Source organism: Panulirus ornatus, chromosome 63 (assembly GCF_036320965.1).
Source record: "Panulirus ornatus isolate Po-2019 chromosome 63, ASM3632096v1, whole genome shotgun sequence".
In the NCBI taxonomy this organism is placed as follows: Eukaryota; Metazoa; Arthropoda; class Malacostraca; order Decapoda; family Palinuridae; genus Panulirus; species Panulirus ornatus.
This window is the reverse complement of record NC_092286.1, coordinates 24,127,603-24,150,727: the sequence shown is the minus strand read 5'-3', so window position 1 is coordinate 24,150,727 and position 23,125 is coordinate 24,127,603. Positions and strand designations below refer to the sequence as shown.

Below are 23,125 nucleotides of genomic sequence, written 5' to 3'. Positions count from 1 at the left end.
CTTAGGGACATTGTTCGTAAAGAAGGAAAAAAAATGGTTAATTATAGCTAGTTAGTTCATTACTTACGGGTGATATTGCGTCCTATTATGTCTGATAATCATCACTGGTTGTTATCCCTCGTTTCTCGTGCCTTTATGTGTAACATGTATCACCTGGTGTGCATTACGAGTCATCTGTAACATACGGGGGTATGGAGGAGACACGGGCCATGGCGCAGTCACACGGGCACCACACAACACCTCACTTCAGTGTGCCAAGCGTCCGTCTGTCTTCCGCCGTGTTGACGGGAGGCAGCAAGATGGATGTCGCTGCTGGTCACACCGTCCGTGATGGTCTGGCTCCCCAGTTTAATTTGCGCCAGTGTCCCCAGCAGGTTCATTGTGCATTTCCATGCTCATCCTGTGAGCGGTAGCGCAAAAGGGATTACAGAGGAGGGTCACAAAGGGTTTTATTCCGACCCTCACAGTGGGTTGATGTTATATAAGATGTTACAGTTCGTACATCAGTACATAAATGCATAGTTTCATATGGTAACTTTTACCCACTCGATGCAAAAAGTGGATACAAACTTATGATTTCAGTTATCTTGTTGTTAACAATAAGGTGTTGTGGCATATTTTGCTTGGTTTGTTTAGATTCATCACTAAAAGGTTTTATTTTTCCACATTCTAAGACATAGTGTTCTAGTTTGTGTCCAAATCTTTGAACACAAACTTTACAATTCATACAGTTAACATCTCTAGTTAGGGCCAAAGCGCCAATAAGTACCCATAGGCTAGCCTTAGTCTGGCAGTTACAACATTATGTAATATGCTGATCATATTACTTTTTCCATATATATATGTTTACTTTACACATCTCACTCTGATGGAATATGTTCTCACGCTTATCTGAACTCGTCTTCGTGCTTCAAAGAGGTCAATTAGCTCCTTTCTATTTGCAGTTTTGAGGGTTCTAATTGATAACCCAACGTTGTTTTCAACATCACCTTGACCAAGTGCAAGTTTGGCTAAAGCATCAGCTTCGTCATCTGTCTTAGCTTCAGAGACCAGCATGTTACACTCTGGTCTCGGGATGTTGAGAGCAAGCAGTGATATCTACCTGCTCAAGGGCGATAAAGATAGCGAACAATTCAGTTTGTAGAAGAGATACTCAGTTGTTTGTGATAACATGTTTCTCTAACCTATTACCATCGGGTTAGACCACAATGGCAGCATTGCCTCCCCTCCCAGTGGCAGAGTCGCGAAAACCATCTGTATAGATGGACTAAGCTGTGTTATTTCGGTCTGGAGTTTCTGTATATGTTCACGAGCATTATGGTCTTAGCTAAGTGTTGAAGGTGAAGATTAGAAGCAGGTAATGCTGCTGCTTCCTAATTTTATACAAATTATGTACACCAAACATTGTCATATGGTTGGCTGTTATTTGGATCCATTTACAGTCACTCGTGCCATGATGGCATATATGGTTTAACAGCTCCTTAGAGACAACACTATTTGAATCACCACGCACAAGTTTCAGTCCAAACATCCAAGTATGATTCTTAAGTCTTCGTTTCCCATTTTCTCAAGTCTGTCGACATGCTGTTGTATAGGACCAAAACTGGAGCGTGGTAATCTAATCATTAGAGGCCTAATATAAGCTAAGTACATTATTTTCAACAATTCTGATATTTGCACACTAGCTGCAGTACATGGGACTGAGACACCAAGATATATCACGGAGGAGACATAGTCAATCGGGTTTCCACCATCAACTTAGATAGTTCGTTCCTGCCGTTTCCAATTCGTATATTGAAGACCTTAGTTCTATCTGCAGATATGATGAAACCAAGGCTTTCACAAGCTATGTGTATGAAGTTAAGAATAGTTTGTATTTCACGATATGTTTTGGTATGTACAAGAATGTCATTAGCACAACTAATAGTGACATTTCTGGGACACTGTGGAATCGATTTCAGCAAAACATTGGTTAGTACAGTGAACATAGTGGGAGCTAAGTACTCCACCTTGAAGAGTGTCAAGTACCATGTCTTTGACTTCACTTTTGCAGCCTTGAAACAACAGGGCTGACTTTCGATTAGAGAGATAACCGAGTATCCAATTCAAAAGCCGGCCAGCTTTATCCATTTTTACTAAGCCATATAAGATAACTTGCCAATTAGCAGTATCAAATGCAGCTTTTAGGTCAAGAGAAGTGGTGTGCTTATGCCTTCTGTCCCCGGGAGCTGTGGAGAAAGTAATGATAAAGTTGTATACACTTTTGCCGTGTTTGCCAGGGAGATGGGGGGCGAAATTCATCAGGTTAATTGTGTTCAGGTATTGGTACAATTAAGCTTGAATAATGGATTACCAGGTACACATCTTAGCAGTCTAGTGATACCATCCTCCCAAAGGGGCAATGTCCTTTGCCTTTGATTACAGCTGCATCAACCTCAGACTTGGTGAATGGCACATCGCATTCATCGCGTCGCGTGTATAGCACGAACCGGGTAAGATCTTCTCTTTCTTTGAATTTGTGGTACACAACATCCCTAGCCTTCTGTAGTGGGTTGGGATGAGATACTGGTTTATTTTTCTTTCCAGGGATTCTGTTAATGCCCTTCCAGGCTTGGCTTATAGGTGTGTGTTGATTCAGTCCACTGACACACTGTTCCCAGTCAATGTCTTGAGTTCAGTCATTCGTTCGTTCGCTTCTGCAAGAAATACTTGAAATAAGTTTAGCATTTTGGGTGTTCGAAGTTGTCTATAATCATTACCTATTTCCCTAACTATAAATTTGAGCTATTTCAGCTCGGGGTCATTATAGCACTGAAGTGGCCTATGATGTGGTGCACATTCTTCCGGCTCTCTCAAGTTACCTCAACTTGCTTAAAGAAATTGTTTATAGATGTGTCAGGATTGACATGAAAAGCTTGTACAGTTGTTGGTTCATAATCTTTGTATGTGTCAGTCAGAGATACAATATATCTGAACCTATTTTGCTATTCTTGCTTCACTGGTGATCCTTTTTCTATTCACTCCAACACCGGTTAAGTTGACATTGCCTGTATGTCCTCGAACGTTCGTGTGGTGTCGGTAAGCCTCTGAAACCACCGTCAGAACAACTGGCACTTCTTCCTGGGGTTCATGGGGCTGTCCGGGGAGCAGTTGAAGGCCTGGGCGAACTCTGGGAAGTTCTGGAGTGGCCCCAGGATGCGGTAGTAGCTCGGGGAGTGCGGGTCGGACCTAAGGATGAACTTGATGCTGACGGACGAGTGTCTGGTGCACCACAGCTGGGGGACACGATGCAGTTAGTCTTGACCACTACATACACTCTCTCTCTCTCTCTCTCTCTCTCTCTCTCTCTCTCTCTCTCTCTCTCTCTCTCTCTCTCTCTCTCTCTCAAGTGTCATCATACATAAGAAACCAGAAAATTATCAACCACGTTGAGAGCATTGGCATATCATGAAGTAATGACTGATTGATTTCCCAAAGAGTGGATGAAGATAAACAAAAAAAATATCGAGTGAATTTCGAAGCTCTTCACGAGCAGATTTGAGGGAACGGTACTTGTGAACCAACTCTGGAAGGCTGGTAGAAATGGAACTTATTGTCCAGAAAGAAAGAAGAGAAAGTCTTAGGATGACAGACGCATGACAAGAAATTATTAGATAAAGAACATCTTGAGCTTGAAAACATCTATACAGAGCCAGAGTGATCAGATCAGCAAGAACGCAACAGAAGAGAAAGTTTCTTTTTTAAATCAATATACTGTTTCCCGCCTAGAGAGAGATAGCGCAAGGAACAGATTAAAACAGCTTTATTTGTTCACATCCACTCCTTAGCCAAAGATCCGCAAACCTACCCGTGGCTTCCCCTGACTACTTCATAGGCCCTGGTTTAGTCTATATAGAGCACGTTTCCTCTCATATACGATATCGTTCCAGTTCACTATATCCCAGGCACACCTCTCACCCTCTTGCAAGTTCAGGTCCTGATAACTCAAAGTCTCTTCCATTTCATCATTACCATTACTTTCCCTTGCCTTCTTGCACACCTCTTATTTCTGGTGAATAAATCCTCTTAGTCATTCGCTCTTCACTCATCTTCTCCTTTTGTCCAATCCGTATCACCACACAACAGTCTCTCTTACACCTTTGTTGCTTCAACTTTTTAACTCGGCCCTCACCACATATTGTCCTCATTAGTCCACTTCCAGCACATCCACCCTCGTCCGTTGTATCTAGGGCTTAGGACTCGCAACCAAAGAAAGCTGAGATTAATGTACCGTCATGCATGACCATCTTAGCCCTTACAGACAACTTCTCTTTCCATGCACTCCTAAATGAACCAATGGCCTTCGTCTTCCCCTCACCCACCCTATGGCTCACTTCAGTTTCCACAGTTTCTTCCGTTGCATTGCCACTTCCTTTAGGTTCTATATACTCTCCCACACAAATCAACCGAGTTTCTCATCTGCTTAACTCCATATCTATATTCACAGTAACTCTGAACGTCCTCCTTTCAAACACTCTTCCAAACTCATGTACCAGCTTCTGCAGTTTCTCACTCGAGTATCCCATCAGAGCCGTGTTATCTGCAAACAGCAAGCGACTAACCTCCCAGGCCCACCCACATCTCACATCCGCAGCAAGCTGTAGACGTTCCGTCCCTGATGCGACAGACATCAGAGTAGAAGTAATCGAAACATAACTTTGGGGAGAGAGATTTAGTAAAAGACGGGATGTAGGACTCGTTCCCACCTTAGATAACCTCTGCTATGCGTTCAGCACAGCACGAGGCATCCCGGGAAGAGAGATAGCGCTTATCCCAGAGAGAGTCAGAAAAGTACCCTCGTAGGGATGACTGCTGGAGTCTCCCAAAGTGGGAAAATGGTGGAGAATTGAGGGTGGGTGTGCCTTAGTTAGAAGTGATAAAAGTTAAAAAAGAAAAAGAGGTCGAGTGTGTTGGATAAGTGGTCGTGAAGGTCGGGAACTTGTGTTAGATGTTTGATCATCTGTTCCACATCGTTAACGAGGGAAAAAGAAGTGGCCTCTGCTCCACCGGGATCATCCTCACCTACCCTTGTGGTGGACAGTGAAATCCCCTACAAAGTGGATTTCAGCAAGTGGATGTGAAGACCGCAATGTATCATGACTGTGAGTCACATAGTTCAGGAACTGTACTTAGTTTGAGGAAGCTGGGGAGGAGAGAGATGCATACGATACATTACAGCAAAGTTACCGACGATGGAGATATATTTTGAGCAGGTTGGCATCAAAGTTTGGAGAATGAAGATGCAGGACGAGGGCAAGTAGGAGTTTGTATGTTACTGTAGACTCAAACACCATCCTTGGAGAGGGAACGGTGGTATGGAGACTGAAGTGCGAGAACTGATACTGTACAGGGGAAGCAGCCTCGGACAGCTGGGTTATCAGACAATCAGGGGGTGAGGTGGAGAGATGGTGTTCTACAGAGGGAAGGTTAGAGGTGAGGCCTCGATTGTTGCAAGAATGAATACAGAAAGAGCTAGGTCTAGGAGCTGTGTCCGGGAGAATGAAGGAGGTTCCAGTCGCTTGATCTCGACTGAGAGGGGCCCCTGGGAACCAACCAGCCTACCTCGACAGGTGGTGCAGTTCCCACTCAGCCTTTGGGAAACTGGTACAAGTTCTACGATCATGACTTTGTACTCATGTAAAAAGGGAAGGCTGGAGAGGGGAGTGAAGAGTGTGTATTATGCGTTGTCAAATGTTGTTACAGATGGAGAGTGTGTGAGGTTGTGTGCTAAATGTAAGTAACTCTCTGCCTAACCTCTTGTTTCTAGTAGAGTTAAGAACAAGACGACGAATAACCCAGTCATGGACCATCAGGTCTTTTTTCTTTTCATATTGGAGGCTCCATATTGGAGGTTAATGAGAGAAAAAAGAGACAAGGAAAAGCATTTACACTTTATGAAGTCTTTTAGAATGTGGCAGATCATAGTTATTAGGAACGCCATGTAAAGGTAGGGAGTTCCAAAGCTTTGAGGTGTAGGGAAGGAAACGGTTATCAAAACGGCCCACCCTTGAGTTACCAACGGCCACACAGTAATCATGTGAGGCAACAGCTTGTCGAGTATTACGTTATCAGTCCTTCTCATATACTGCCTCTCCCTTCCCACACACCTCCCTCCCTCCTCTCTCTCCTCCCTCCCTCCCTCCCTCCCTCCCTCCCTCTCACCTTGCCATAGCTGATAAAGAAGAGCTGGTCATGGGTGTAGTGTTGCAAACCCGGCAAGCTCCATTGGCCACCGCCCTTCGCCTTATACGCCAGCCACGCCACCCGCATCCCTGTGGAGGGAGACCGTGATGCTGAGGGCGGTTGTGAGAGGGCTTCTGAGGGGCTGTCTAGGGACACAAGGGTTGTGAGGGGGCTGTCCAGGGACGTGAGGGTTGTGTGGGTGGGCTGTCCAGGGACACGAAAGTGAAAGTTGTGATGGGTTGTCTAGGAAGACGAAGGGTGGTACGGGGTTGTCTCTGGCCTCATGGGCTGTGAGAAGACAACCAAAGAGAAAAGAATGGGGTAGGGGTAGAGGAGCTGTCCAGGGACACAAGGGACTGTAAGAGGCATATTGCCCATACAGAAGACATACTGGGCTTGCTGAGGGCATTTTGTCCATACAGAAGACATACTGGGCTTGCTGAGGGCATATTGCCCATACAGAAGACTTACTGGGCTTGCTGAGGGTATATTGTCCTTACAGAAGACATACTGGGCTTGCTAAGGGCATATTGCCCATACAGAAGACATACTGGGCTTGCTGAGGGCATATTGCCCATACAGAAGACATACTGGGCTTGCTGAGGGCATATTGCCCATACAGAAGACATACTGAGCTTGCTGAGGGCATATTGCCCATACAGAAGACATACTGGGCTTGCTGAGAGCATTTTGCCCATACAGAAGACATACTGGGCTTGCTTCTGTATGGGCAATATGCTAAGGGCATATTGTCCATACAGAAGACATACTGGGCTTGCTGAGGGCATATTGCCCATACAGAAGACACACTGGGCTTGCTGAGGGCATATTGCCCATACAGAAGACATACTGGGCTTGCTGAGGGCATATTGCCCATACAGAAGACATACTGGGCTTGCTGAGGGCATATTGCCCATACAGAAGACATACTGGGCTTGCTGAGGGCATATTGCCCATACAGAAGACATACTGGGCTTGCTTCTGTATGGGCAATATGCTAAGGGCATATTGTCCATACAGAAGACATACTGGGCTTGCTGAGGGCATATTGCCCATACAGAAGACATACTGGGCTTGCTGAGGGCATATTGCCCATACAGAAGACATACTGAGCTTGCTGAGGGCATATTGCCCATACAGAAGACATACTGGGCTTGCTGAGGGCATATTGCCCATACAGAAGACATACTGGGCTTGCTGAGGGCATATTGCCCATACAGAAGACACACTGGGCTTGCTGAGGGCATATTGCCCATACAGAAGACACACTGGGCTTGCTGAGGGCATATTGCCCATACAGAAGACATACTGGGCTTGCTGAGGGCATATTGCCCATACAGAAGACATAATGGGCTTGCTGAGGGCATATTGCCCATACAGAAGACATACTGGGCTTGCTGAGGGCATATTGCCCATACAGAAGACATACTGGGCTTGCTGAGGGCATATTGCCCATACAGAAGACATACTGGGCTTGCTGAGGGCATATTGCCCATACAGAAGACATACTGGGCTTGCTGAGGGCATATTGCCCATACAGAAGACACACTGGGCTTGCTGAGGGAATATTGCCCATACAGAAGACACACTGGGCTTGCTGAGGGCATATTGCCCATACAGAAGACATACTGGGCTTGCTGAGGGCATATTGCCCATACAGAAGACATACTGGGCTTGCTGAGGGCATATTGCCCATACAGGAGACATACTGGGCTTGCTTCTGTATGGGCAATATGCTAAGGGCATATTGTCCATACAGAAGACATACTGGGCTTGCTGAGGGCATATTGCCCACACAGAAGACATACTGGGCACAGGTGAGGATGACATGACCTGGTGTCCAGCCACCACAACACACCAGCACCCGCCACCCAGGTGGGCGGCTTGCTGAACTACCACCACCCAGGTGGGCGGCCTGCTGAACTACCACCACCCAGGTGGGCGGCCTGCTGAACTACCACCACCCAGGTGGGCGGCTTGCTGAACTACCACCACCCAGGTGGGCGGCCTGCTGAACTACCACCACCCAGGTGGGCGGCCTGCTGAACTACCACCACCCAGGTGGGCGGCTTGCTGAACTACCACCACCCAGGTGGGCGGCCTGCCGAACTACCACCACCCAGGTGGGAGGCCTGCTGAACTACCACCACCCAGGTGGGCGGGAGAGAGTGGAGACCAATTTACCAGTCAAAAGTTAGGCTCACACACTACCACCACCATTACCACCATTACCACCACTACCACGATTACCACTACCACCATTACCACCACCACCACTACTACCATTACCACGATTACCACTACCACCATTACCACCACTACCACCACCACAACCACCTTATCACCACCACCACTACCACCATTACCACCACCACCACTACCACCACCACTACCACTACCACCACTACTACCACCATTACCACCACCACCATTACCACCACCACCATTACCACCACCACCATTACCACCATTACCATCACTACCGCTACCACCATTACCACCACTACCACCACCACCACTACCACCACCACTACCACCATTACCACAACCACCATTACCACCAATACCATCACTACCGCTACCACCATTACCACCATTACCACCACCACCATTACCACCACCACCATTACCACCACCACCATTACCACCACCACCACTACCACCATTACCACCACCACCATTACCACCATTACCATCACTACCGCTACCACCATTACCACCACCACCATTACCACCATTACCATCACTACCGCTACCACCATTACCACCACTACCACCACCACCACTACCACCACCACTACCACCATTACCACCACCACCATTACCACCAATACCATCACTACCGCTACCACCATTACCACCACTACCATTACCACCAACGCCACTACTACCACTACTACCACCACCACCACTATCACCACTACCACCACCACTACCATTACCACCACTACAACCACCACCACCACCACCATTACCATTACCACCACCACTACCTTTACCACCACTACCACCACTACCACCACTACCCCCACCACTACCACCACCACCACCATTACCACCACCACCACTACCACCACCATTACCACCACTACCACCATTACCACCACTACCACCATTACCACCACCACCACCATTACCACCACCATTACCACCACTACCACCACTACCCCCACCACTACCACCACCACCACCACCATTACCACCACCACTACCACCACTACCACCACTACCCCCACCACTACCACCACCACCACCATTACCACCACCACCACCACCACCATTACCACCACCATTACCACCACTACCACCACTACCACCACTACCCCACCACTACCACCACCACCACCATTACCACCACCACCACCACCACCATTACCACCACCACTACCACCACTACCACCACCATTACCACCATCACTACCACCACCACTACAACCATTACCACTACCACCACTACCACCATTACCACACAAGTACACAAGGCTTCACGTAACACTACACAAGTACACAAGGCTTCACGTAACACTACACAAGTACACAAGGCTTCACGTAACACTACACAAGTACACAAGTCTCCACGTAACACCAATCAAGTAAACAAGGCTCCACGTAACACCACACAAATACACAAGGCTCCACGTAACACCAATCAAGTAAACAAGGCTCCACGTAACACCAAGCAAGTAAACAAGACTCCACGTAACACCAATCAAGTAAACAAGGCTCCACGTAACACCAAGCAAGTAAACAAGACTCCACGTAACAGCAAGCATGTAAACAAGGCTCCACGTAACACCAAGCAAGTAAACAAGACTCCACGTAACACCAAGCAAGTAAACAAGACTCCACGTAACACCAAGCAAGTAAACAAGACTCCACATAACGCCAAGCAAGTAAACAAGACTCCACATAACACCAAGCACGTAAACAAGGCCCAACGTAACACCAAACAAGTAAACAAGACTCCACGTAACACCAAACAAGTAAACAAGACTCCACGTAACACCAAGCAAGTAAACAAGACTCCACATAACACCAAGCAAGTAAACAAGGCTCCTCGTAACACCAAACAAGTAAACAAGCCTCCACGTAACACCAAGCAAGTAAAGAAGGCTCCACATAACACCAAACAAGTAAACAAGGCTCCACGTAACACCAAACTAGTAAACAAGGTCCAACGTAACACCAAACAAGTAAACAAGCCTCCACGTAACACCAAGCAAGTAAACAAGGTCCAACGTAACACCAAACAGGTAAACAAGCCTCCACGTAACACCAAACAAGTAAAGAAGACTCCAAGTAACACCAAACAAGTAAACAATTCTCCACGTAACACAAAGCAAACGAGCAAGTCAGCCCACACGCCACTAAACAAGCCACTTGCCACCCAGCAATCTGCCACTTACCACCATTATCTGCTATATTCTCCCCCAGGGTGGTCAGGCCATTGACCTGTGAAGGGAGAAATCAAACTTGGAAAAAAGATGGCCTTTTAAATGGCGAGTTTGTTGACCTAAAAGGCCTTCACGAAAACTTGAGGGCTCGAAAAGTTTTGTGTACGTCAGGCGCTGGGTGGCGGACGACGGTGCTGGAAGGGAAGGCTCTAGTGATCTAGATTTAACTAGATGGTTCTTGTACTAGAAATGAGTTGGATGCGATTTCAGAACTTAGCTGATCCTTTGCTAGAACCCACAGTCTATGGTGCTAGAACCCACAGTCTGTGGTGCTAGAACCCACAGTCTGTGGTGCTAGAACCCACAGTCTGTGGTGCTAGAACCCATAGTCTGTGGTGCTAGAACCCACAACCTGTGGTGCTAGAACCCACAGTCTATGGTGCTAGAACCCATAGTCTGTGGTGCTAGAACCCACAGTCTATGGTTCTACAGCCCACAGTCTGTGGTGCTAGAACCCACAGTCTATGGTGCTAGAACCCACAGTCTGTGGTGCTAGAACCCACAGTCTGTGGTGCTAGAACCCACAACCTGTGGTGCTAGAACCCACAGTCTGTGGTGCTAGAACCCACAGTCTGTGGTGCTAGAACCCACAACCTGTGGTGCTAGAACCCACAGTCTATGGTGCTAGAACCCACAGTCTGTGGTGCTAGAACCCACAGTCTATGGTTCTACAGCCCACAGTCTGTGGTGCTAGAACCCACAGTCTATGGTGCTAGAACCCACAGTCTGTGGTGCTAGAACCCACAGTCTGTGGTGCTAGGACCCTCTTCCTGTGGTGCTAGAACCCACAGTCTGTGGTGCTAGAACCCACAGTCTGTGGTGCTAGAACCCACAACCTGTGGTGCTAGAACCCACAGTCTGTGGTGCTAGAACCCACAACCTGTGGTGTTAGAACCCACAACCTGTGGTGCTAGAACCCACAGTCTGTGGTGCTAGAACCCACAGTCTGTGGTGCTAGAACCCACAACCTGTGGTGCTAGAACCCACAGTCTGTGGTGCTAGAACCCACAGTCTGTGGTGCTAGAACCCACAACCTGTGGTGCTAGAACCCACAGTCTATGGTGCTAGAACCCACAGTCTGTGGTGCTAGAACCCACAGTCTATGGTTCTACAGCCCACAGTCTGTGGTGCTAGAACCCACAGTCTATGGTGCTAGAACCCACAGTCTGTGGTGCTAGAACCCACAGTCTGTGGTGCTAGGACCCTCTACCTGTGGTGCTAGAACCCACAGTCTGTGGTGCTAGAACCCACAGTCTGTGGTGCTAGAACCCACAACCTGTGGTGCTAGAACCCACAGTCTGTGGTGCTAGAACCCACAACCTGTGGTGTTAGAACCCACAACCTGTGGTGCTAGAACCCACAGTCTGTGGTGCTAGAACCCACAGTCTGTGGTGCTAGAACCCACAACCTGTGGTGCTTGAGCCCATAGTCTGTGGTTCTACGGCCCACTGTCTGTGGTGCCAGAACCCCACTGTCTGTGGTTCTGTGCCCCAGTTGAAAAGGTAAATAAAAAGAAAATGTTTTAAAAGAGAGAAAACGTAGTACATGGGGGGGACTAATGTGAACTCCTTTGGTGCTCGTAGACCCCGACTCTTGAAAAGTGGAAAGATTATAAGGCGGGAAGATGAAAGGAGGCGGCATTGTAACGGTCAATTCTCGTATGGTTCGTCTCCACACGAGAATTAGGCGAAGAGACAGCCAGTCGTGTGCCTCAGGTCCAGGGCTCAGAGGTTGGAGTAGGAGCAGTGGCCGAAGTAATATCTGTACAATAACGTAAAGAAATTAGCAACATCACATGACATGGGACGAATCGAGAAAGAGCGAGTAGCTGAAGGGTTGATAAGGAGGGAAACCTTCCATATTGCTGTGGCTAAGTGAGAGGTAGGGGGCAGATATGCCACTTAGATTTGCAAAGTTCTGCGTCTTTGAGGTGAATGAGATCCTTGCTGATTTGGAAAGGTCAGATGACCTTAACAAAACTACCAGCTTTTTGGGAGGCGGATTTTCATGATGTTCATTATATAGGACTCCTTTGAATGGAGTGACAATATGGTTATACCCAACATGTTTGTGTTTCTGCAAAGATGAATTGTACTTTCCTGAAATGTTTAAAAGCAGAGAATGAGTGACATTTGGAAAAAGAAATTTCAAGGAGAAACTGCGTTTTTGCACAGGTGAATTTGATCAGTTTAGTACAACTTCGTTCGGAGATGCTCCATAGATCTGAACTACGGGAAGAAATGTTCAGTGCGAGAAAAAGAACGAGAGACGGAGTGAACATGGAATGGAAAGCGAGCTGAAGAATCATCGGCATAGGAGTAAATAGAATCTAAGACTGAAGATAGAATAATGTTTATGAAGAGAAGTAATGGTATAGGCGATAAGACACCACCTTGAGGGACACCAGTGTTGACAGATAGAGAAAAGTTGCACTATCGATGAGTAACGCGATGGAATGACAAGAAAAGGAACAAAGGAAGAGAAAAAGCTAAAGGACTGACGGGTTTTTAGGGAAAGCTGATGCTACTCCCTGTCGAGTGCTTTAGATTCATCAGAATCAAAAGGGAAGGAAGACCAGAGATGACTCACAACACAGATGAGATCATCAATACTGTAAAAGCTGTATTGGTGATATGAAAAAACGGTAATGAGATTACAAGAGCATGAGGTTCTTTTTGTAGGCTCAAACACACACACACACACACACACACACACACACACACACACACACACACACACACACACGCACACACATCGTAGCGAAAATTGCATCTTAAGATGTGGTCGTGAAGAGAACAATTGTGTGTTAGGGAGGAGGGAGGAGATCAGGTGAGGGAGCCGATCGAGCAAAAGGAAATCTTTTTTTCAGTCTCTCTCTCTCTCTCTCTCTCTCTCTCTCTCTCTCTCTCTCTCTCTCTCTCTCTCTCTCTCTCTCTCTCTCTCTCTCTCTGCGCCCCCTACCTTCCACTCCCGGCCCTCCCGCTGCTCGGGGAGGATCAGATGGGTGGCGTCGTAGTCGGAGTACTGGTCCGTGAAGCACTGCGTCTTGTTGTGGAAGGCGGCCAGCGTCTGGTTCGTCCACCAGCGTCTCAGGTTGCCCCGCCAGTCCCGCTGACGCCCTTGGGGGGGCACGGCGATGAAGGGAGGAGGAAAAAAGGGGGTTAGCAAAGACAGAGGAGATAAAAGGGAAGATCTTCATCTTCGTATGCGTCATGAGAGGTGAGCGAGCGAGCGGGGGGCGTCATCACTACTCACCGTAGTTGTCGAAGCCGTGCATGATTTCGTGTCCGATGGCTGACCCCAGTGTGCCGTAGATCACAGGCCTGAGGGACGTGAGGTGAGATATTGTTATCAGAGGTCATAGGTTATCAGAGGTCACGGGTTATCATAGGTCACTGGTTATCAGAGGTCACGGGTTATCATAGGTCACTGGTTATCATAGGTCACGGGTTATCATAGGTCACTGGTTATCAGAGGTCAAGGGTCATCGTAGGTCAAAGGTCACAGGTTGTCACAGGTTATCATAGGTCATAGGTTATCATAGGTCATAGGTTATCATAGGTCACAGGTTATCAAAGGTCACGGGTATCAGAGGTCACAGTTTTCAGAGGTCACAGGTGATCATAGGTCACAGGATATCATAGATCACGGGTTATCAGAGGTCACGGGTTATGATTGGTCACTGGTTATCATCGTTCACAGGTTATCGTCGGTCAGAGGTTATCAGAGGTCACATGTTATCAGAGGTCAGAGGTTATCAGAGGTCACAGGTTATCATAGATAACGCAAGGATAGCTGTCCATGGTTGAGGCTACGACTGAGTTATCGTGGTTGAGTGAGGTTAGCTCAACTGCTATCTTAAGTCAGGCAAGGTCAGCTGTTATCTTAAGTCAGGCAAGGTCAGCTGTTATCTTAAGTCAGGCAAGGTCAATTGCTATCTTAAGCCAGGCAAGGTCAGCTGTTATCTTAAGTCAGGTAAGGTCAGCTGCTATCTTTAGTCAGGCAAGGTCAACTGCAATCTTAAGTCAGGCAAGGTCAACTGCTATCTTAAGTCAGGAAAGGTCAACTGCTATCTTAAGTCAGGCAAGGTCAGCTGTTATCTTAAGTCAGGCAAGGTCAACTGCTATCTTAAGTCAGGATAGGTCAGCTGTTCTCTTAAGTCAGGTAAGGTCAACTGCTGCCTAGGATCAGGGAAGGTCATTCGCTATCTCGTTTTGGGCAAGGTCAAATACTATCTTTGGTAAGGCCATGTCGTGTGTTATTTCAGGTCACACGAGGTCATCTGCTATCTTTGGTCATGTAAGATCAAGTGTTGGGTCAGGCAAGGTCAAATGCCCCCTGGGCTAAGCAAGGTCATCTGTCATTTAAGGTCAGGATGTCAGGTGGCGCTATCGTTTAGGTGACACCGTTGTAGCTAGGTGCATGTGTGTGTGTGTGTGTGTGTGTGTGTGTGTGTGTGTGTGTGTGTGTGTGTGTGTGTGTGTGTGTGTGTGTGTGAGGGAAGCACCTAGGTGAGTGAAGCACCAGAATAGCAGAGATATTAAAGTGAATGAGTGGGTGAGGCACCTAGGTGAAGGTGGCCACCTGCAGGAGGGAGCACCACGGTGGGTGAGGCACCTAGGTGAAGGTGGCCACCTGCAGGAGGAAGGCCCACGGTGCGTGAGGCACCTAGGTGAAGGTGGCCACCTGCAGGAGGAAGGCCCACGATGGGTGAGGCACCTAGGTGAAGGTGGCCACCTGCAGGAGGAAGGCCCACGGTGGGTGAGGCGCCTAAGTGAAGGTGGCCACCTGCAGGAGGAAGCACCACGGTGGGTGAGGCACCTAGGTGAAGGTGGCCACCTGCAGGAGGAAGCACTACGATGGGTGAGGCACCTAGGTGAAGGTGGCCACCTGCAGGAGGAAGGCCCACTATGGGTGAGGCACCTAGGTGAAGGTGGCCACCTGCAGGAGGAAGGCCCACTATGGGTGAGGCACCTAGGTGAAGGTGGCCACCTGCAGGAGGAAGCACCACGATGGGTGAGGCACCTAGGTGAAGGTGGCCACCTGCAGGAGGAAGCACCACGGTGGGTGAGGCACCTAGGTGAAGGTGGCCACCTGCAGTAGGAAGGCCCACGATGGATGAGGCACCTAGGTGAAGGTGGCCACTTGCAGGAGGAAGGCCCACGATGGGTGAAGCACCTAGGTGAAGATGGCCACCTGCAGGAGGAAGGCCCACTATGGGTGAGGCACCTAGGTGAAGGTGGCCACCTGCAGGAGGAAGGCCCACTATGGGTGAGGCACCTAGGTGAAGGTGGCCACCTGCAGGAGGGAGCACCACGGTGGGTGAGGCACCTAGGTGAAGGTGGCCACCTGCAGGAGGAAGCACCACAGTGGTTTAGGCACTTAGGTGAAGGTGGCCACCTGCGGGAGGGTGGGCTGGGTGAGGCACCTAGGTGAAGGTGGCCACCTGCGGGAGGGTGGGCTGGTTGAGGCACCTAGGTGAAGGTGGCCACCTGCGGGAGGGTGGGCTGGGTGAGGCACCTAGGTGAAGGTGGCCACCTGTGGGATGGTGGGCTGGGTGAGGCACCTAGGTGAAGGTGGCCACCTGCGAGAGGGTGGGCTAGGTGAGGCACCTAGGTGAAGGTGGCCACCTGCGGGAGGGTGGGCTGGGCGAGGCACCTAGGTGAAGGTGGGCACCTGCGGGAGGGTGGGCTGGGCGAGGCACCTAGGTGAAGGTGGGCACCTGCGGGAGGGTGGGCTGGGCGAGGCACCTAGGTGAAGGTGGGCACCTGCGGGAGGGTGGGCTGGGCGAGGCACCTAGGTGAAGGTGGGCACCTGCGGGAGGGTGGGCTGGGTGAGGCACCTACGTGAGATCCTGGTTGTAGGAGACTGGTGGCTGCAACATGCCCACAGGAATCACTGAAGAAGAGAAAATCACTGTCAGGTGGATAGCAGTGCCCTCCCCTGCGCTGGGTCACCCAGGTGGGCGCAGTGACTCGCACGTCACTGTCCGGTGCCCGACAGTGACCAGCACAAGACCTACACAGGCAATACGACACCGTGGCACTTGACACACAACAGTGACACTTGACACACAACAGTGACACTTGACACACAACGCACAACAGTGACACTTGACACATACCAGACACAGGTATGACACACCAGTGACACTTGACACATACCAGCCACAGATATGACACACCAGTGACACTTGACACATACCAGACACAGATATGACACACCAGTGACACTGGAGTGCATGTTTACAGTGGATTCCACTGGGAAGTGTGTAATAAGACCACAACACTGGAGAATGTGTTATAAGACCACAACACTGGAGAATGTGTTATAAGACCACAACACTGGAGAATGTGTTATAAGACCACAACACTGGAGAATGTGTTATAAGACCACAACACTGGAGAATGTGTTATAAGACCACAACACTGGAGAATGTGTTATAAGACCACAACACTGGAGGATGTGTTATAAGACCACAACACTGGAGGATGTGTTATAAGACCACAACACTGGAGGATGTGTTATAAGACCACAACACTGGAGAATGTGTTATAAGACCACAACACTGGAGAGTGTGTTGTAAGATCACAACACTGGAGAGTGTGTTGTATGATCACAACACTGGAGAGTATGTTGTATGATCACAAAACTGGAGATGTGTTGTATGATCACAACACTGGAGAGTGTGTTGTATGATCACTGCACTGGAGAGTGTGTCATATGATCACAACACTGGAGAGTGTGTCGTATGATCACAACACTGGAGAGTGTGTCGTATGATCACAACACTGGAGAGTGTGTCGTATGATCACAACACTGGAGAGTGTGTCGTATGATCACAACACTGGAGAGTGTGTCGTATGATCACAACACTGGAGAGTGTGTCGTATGATCACAACACTGGAGAATGTGTTGTATGATCACAACACTGGAGAATGTGTTATATCACAAAACGGGGTGACATACAGTTGTAAGACTGTGTTACAAGACCACAACATAGCAGAGGGTGTTGTAAGGTTGCCACACTACTTCGTAGTAAGGTCACAATAGTGAAGTGTTGTTAAGTCAAAACAGTAGAGAGGGTGCTGTAAAGTCACAACACTGGAGGGTGTTGTGATGTTAGAACACCAGAAAGCGTGTTGTGTCGTTTGAACACTGGACAATATGTCTTAAATTCACAACACTAATAAGCGTGTTGTAAGGTCAAAACACCGAAGAAGGTGTTGTAGGCTCACAACACTAGAGAGATGACCATAAAATCACATCAGAGAATGTGTCCTTACAACACTATTTCGGGTCACAGCACTGGATATGATGGGTTGTAAAATCGCATCACTTCAGATCCGGGGTCTAAAAATCATAATGGAGATGATGGGGTTGTAAGGTCATAACACAGGAGGTGATGGGGGTCATAAGGTCACAACACTGAAGATGATGGGTGATAAGGTCATAACACAGAAAATCCTAGGTCGTAAGGTCATAACACTGGAGGTGATGGGGTCATAACGTCATAACACTGGAGATGATGGGGTCGTAAGGTCATAACACTGGAGGTGATGGGGGTCATAAGGTCATAACACTGGAGGGATGGGGTCATAGGGTCATAATGATAGATATGATGGGTAGAAAGGTCATAACATAGGATACTACGGATCATAAGGTCATCAAACAGGATACCACGAGTCGTAAGGTAACAGCACAGAATACCTCGGGTCATAAGGTCATAACACAAGACACGAGAGGCCATAAGGTCATGACACAAGACACGAGAGGCCATAAGGTCATGACACAAGACACGAGAGGCCATAAGGTCATGACACAAGACACGAGAGGCCATAATGTTATGACACAAGAAGATACGAGAGGTAATAAGGTCATGACACAAGAAGATACGAGAGGTCATAAGGTCATGACACAAGACACGAGAGGTCATAAGGTCAAAGAATGAAAATTAGGTCACAACTCGGGCGAGGTTGAAGGTCTGACCTCAGCTTCGTCAGGTAGTGACCATAAGGTGGGCAAGACTCACATATGGCGTTCTGTAGGGCAGAGTAGAAGGCGTTGGGTTCCAGCGGGCTCTTCAGCCACCTGCGGGAGAGAGAGAGACGGCAGGGGCATGACTTTGGGCAGCCACGTCTACCTCGTCGAAGAAATTAGCTGCTGGGGCTAGGCGGTTTTGACGCACTAGCTAGGTGAAGGTAGTAATTGGCCAATTAGAAGTTAATTCTTCAGTCTAAACGTGTCTCGTTAGCTGGGTGGGTAGTTAAAGGTAATTCCAGGGGTTACTGCCTCAGCTCTGGACGTAACCATGTGCCCTGGTAAATTGGTCCTTGTTATAACTGTCATTAGGAATGCTATTGTGTTACTTAATCTGTTGCTTACATTTGGACAATGTTTTACAAACACACACACACACACACACACACACACACACACACACACACACACACACACACGTCTTAAGTGTTATTCAAGATGTCAATAAAGAGTAGAAGAATTTCAGGGGAATTGGAAAGTCCAGATATCATACCGTTTTATAAGAGAGAAGATTTGGAACAGGGAATGAGCTACAAGACCCACCCCACTAACGAGTGTGGTCTGTAAGGATCAGAATATGATACTTAGAAAGCAATGGATGACATTTACAGCGAGGTTATAGGGAAAGGAGATCATGTGTAACGAAACTTTTAGATTTCTACGAGAGAGTGAGCTCTGCCTTAGACAAAAGAAGAGGCTGGGTGGATTTATTTGTATCTGGACTGCTAGAAAGCCTTTGACGCAGTCCTGTATGTTGGGGTGAGGGAAAGGGAGCTGATTAAGAAGCTGGATTATCTGGTAATGGCGAAGAGGAAGCTCCTTCGATGGATAGGAGACTGAAACAGCGGAGGGAAGCAGAAAGGACGCATGTCAGAGAAACCTTCCTAGATTATGTTTGCAGATGATGCTTCAGGTCATAAGGGAAAAGTGGAAAGCGTAGGAGATTGTAGTAACTTACAAGTGGACCCTAAACAGACTTAGGTTCGATTCTTGGTTGACGAAATTTTAACCCGAGCGAATGGAAATTTAGGGGGATGAGACACTATGAAAAACAAAAGGTGTCAGGTTTTGAGTATGAGAAGGACATACGGAGTCGACATAACAGCCTGTCGCTGACATACCACATAAAGGAGAAAAGTTAAATGGCAAATATCAGAATACCTTTCAACTCTATGGAAAGGAAAATGTTTAGCAAGCTGTTCCTATCCTACATAAGGCCAAAACTAGAATATGATTCTTAAAAGTTTGGCCATTTCTCCTAAAGAAGCACACAGAGCTAATAGAGAAGGTCCAGAGGAAGAGCATCAAAGATGGTGCCAGAAGTAAGAGACGAGAGCTTCAGAGAAAAAAGAAAAGGCAAAAGACTTTAAATTTGTCCACTTTGGAAGAGACAAAATGGATTGATGATACAGACACTGAGCTGATGATACAGACACTGAGCTGATGATACAGACACTGAGCTGATGATACAGACACTGAGCTGATGATAGAAACACTGAGCTGATGATACAGACACTGAGCAATACTTTGAGAGACGGAGGGATAAAACAACCAGAGAATACATGAAATTAAGCGAGAAATTTGTAAAAAGAAACTGTAAAGACGTACTTAATAGTATGATAATAACTGTGGCTAAATGGAAGGGAAGGACTGAGGACATAGTTAATGCAGACTCCATATATTACGAGTGTAAAACTACACATACACACACACACACACACACACACACACACACACACAAGGGCCGTAGTGGTGTCGTGGTTAGAGAATGAGTCACCACGGACCTGCCCGGCTTGCGACGCGCGTGGGTTCGAATCTTGGACGTGGCAAAGGGACCATCCAACGCTGGTGTTCATCCTCCCCTCGGGGCTGGTCGAGCTGGTGTGTGTGTGTGTACATATGAGTAAATAAATGGGACAAGACAGAGAGACACACACACGACGCACCTGTCCATGTTGGTCGTGAGCCGCAGGGAGACAAGTACACGGTGGCTGAGCCAGGCCATGAGCGCCACTACGTTGCCGAAGTGGTCACCCCTGGAGACACTTGGCAACTGCAACATCAACAACAGTGTTAGGGCGTCGCCCACAGCAGTGGCTCATCTTACTACTAGACGATCACTTACGTCATCAACAACAGTGTTAGTGCGTCGACCACAGCAGTGGCTCATCTTACTACTAGACGATCACTTACGTCATCAACAACAGTGTTAGGGCGTCGACCACAGCTGTGGCTCATCTTACTACTAGACGATCACTTACGTCATCAACAACAGTGTTAGGGCGTCGCCCACAGCAGTGGCTCATCTTACTAGACGATCTCTAACAATACTCACCACAACAGGGACAATACTCACCACAACAGGGACAATACTCACCACAACAGAGACAATACTCACCACAACAGAGACAATACTCACCACAACAGGGACAATACTCACCACAACAGAGACAATACTCACCACAACAGAGACAATACTCACCACAACAGAGACAATACTCACCACAACAGACAATACTCACCACAACAGAGACAATACTCACCACAACAGAGACAATACTCACCACAACAGGGACAATACTCACCACAACAGAGACAATACTCACCACAACAGACAATACTCACCACAACAGAGACAATACTCACCACAACAGAGACAATACTCACCACAACAGGGACAATACTCACCACAACAGACAATACTCACCACAACAGACAATACTCACCACAACAGAGACAATACTTACCACAACAGACAATACTCACCACAACAGAGACAATACTCACCACAACAGAGACAATACTCATCACAACAGAGACAATACTCACCACAACAGAGACAATACTCACCACAACAGACAATACTCACCACAACAGAGACAATACTCACCACAACAGGGACAATACTCACCACAACAGAGACAATACTCAACACAACAGGGACAATACTCACCACAACAGGGACAATACTCACCACAACAGGGACAATACTCACCACAACAGAGACAATACTCACCACAACAGGGACAATACTCACCACAACAGGGACAATACTCACCACAACAGAGACAATACTCACCACAACAGACAATACTCACCACAACAGAGACAATACTCACCACAACAGGACAATACTCACCACAACAGAGACAATACTCACCACAACAGGGACAATACTCACCACAACAGGGACAATACTCACCACAACAGAGACAATACTCACCACAACAGGGACAATACTCACCACAACAGGGACAATACTCACCACAACAGGGACAATACTCACCACAACAGAGACAATACTCACCACAACAGGGACAATACTCACCACAACAGAGACAATACTCACCACAACAGAGACAATACTCACCACAACAGAGACAATACTCACCACAACAGAGACAATACTCACCACAACAGAGACAATACTCACCACAACAGACAATACTCACCACAACAGAGACAATACTCACCACAACAGGGACAATACTCACCACAACAGAGACAATACTCAACACAACAGGGACAATACTCACCACAACAGGGACAATACTCACCACAACAGGGACAATACTCACCACAACAGAGACAATACTCACCACAACAGAGACAATACTCACCACAACAGAGACAATACTCACCACAACAGAGACAATACTCACCACAACAGAGACAATACTCACCACAACAGAGACAATACTCACCACAACAGAGACAATACTCACCACAACAGAGACAATACTCACCACAACAGGGACAATACTCACCACAACAGAGACAATACTCACCACAACAGGGACAATACTCACCACAACAGGGACAATACTCACCACAACAGGGACAATACTCACCACAACAGAGACAATACTCACCACAACAGGGACAATACTCACCACAACAGGGACAATACTCACCACAACAGAGACAATACTCACCACAACAGGACAATACTCACCACCACAACAGAGACAATACTCACCACAACAGAGACAATACTCACCACAACAGAGACAATACTCACCACAACAGGACAATACTCACCACAACAGGGACAATACTCACCACAACAGAGACAATACTCACCACAACAGGACAATACTCACCACAACAGGGACAATACTCACCACAACAGGGACAATACTCACCACAACAGAGACAATACTACAACCACAAACAGAGACAATACTCACCACAACAGGGACAATACTCACCACAACAGGGACAATACTCACCACAACAGGGACAATACTCACCACAACAGAGACAATACTCACCCACAACAGGACAATACTCCAAACACTCCCACACACAGGGACAATACTCACCACAACAGGGACAATACTCACCACAACAACAATACAACACGGGACAATACTCACCACAACAGAGACATACACATAAGACAATAC

The 23,125-nt window shown here is 47.6% G+C and overlaps 1 protein-coding gene across 1 annotated transcript in view; it reads right to left on the bottom strand.

Annotated features, from left to right (window-relative positions):
- Window positions 1-627: 627 nt before the first annotated feature.
- The window catches only part of LOC139745987 (endothelin-converting enzyme 1-like), a 57,550-nt gene continuing 35,052 nt past the window's right edge, over window positions 628-23,125 (bottom strand). Inside the window, exons 16-23 of the mRNA XM_071656748.1 lie at window positions 20,663-20,769; window positions 18,709-18,767; window positions 16,523-16,574; window positions 13,932-13,999; window positions 13,638-13,795; window positions 10,629-10,674; window positions 6,202-6,311; window positions 628-3,275 (exon numbers count right to left, since the gene is read on the bottom strand). Coding sequence (XP_071512849.1) covers window positions 3,099-3,275; window positions 6,202-6,311; window positions 10,629-10,674; window positions 13,638-13,795; window positions 13,932-13,999; window positions 16,523-16,574; window positions 18,709-18,767; window positions 20,663-20,769 — 777 coding nt within the window. The 3' untranslated portion in view covers window positions 628-3,098. The remainder of the gene's footprint in view (window positions 3,276-6,201; window positions 6,312-10,628; window positions 10,675-13,637; window positions 13,796-13,931; window positions 14,000-16,522; window positions 16,575-18,708; window positions 18,768-20,662; window positions 20,770-23,125) is intronic.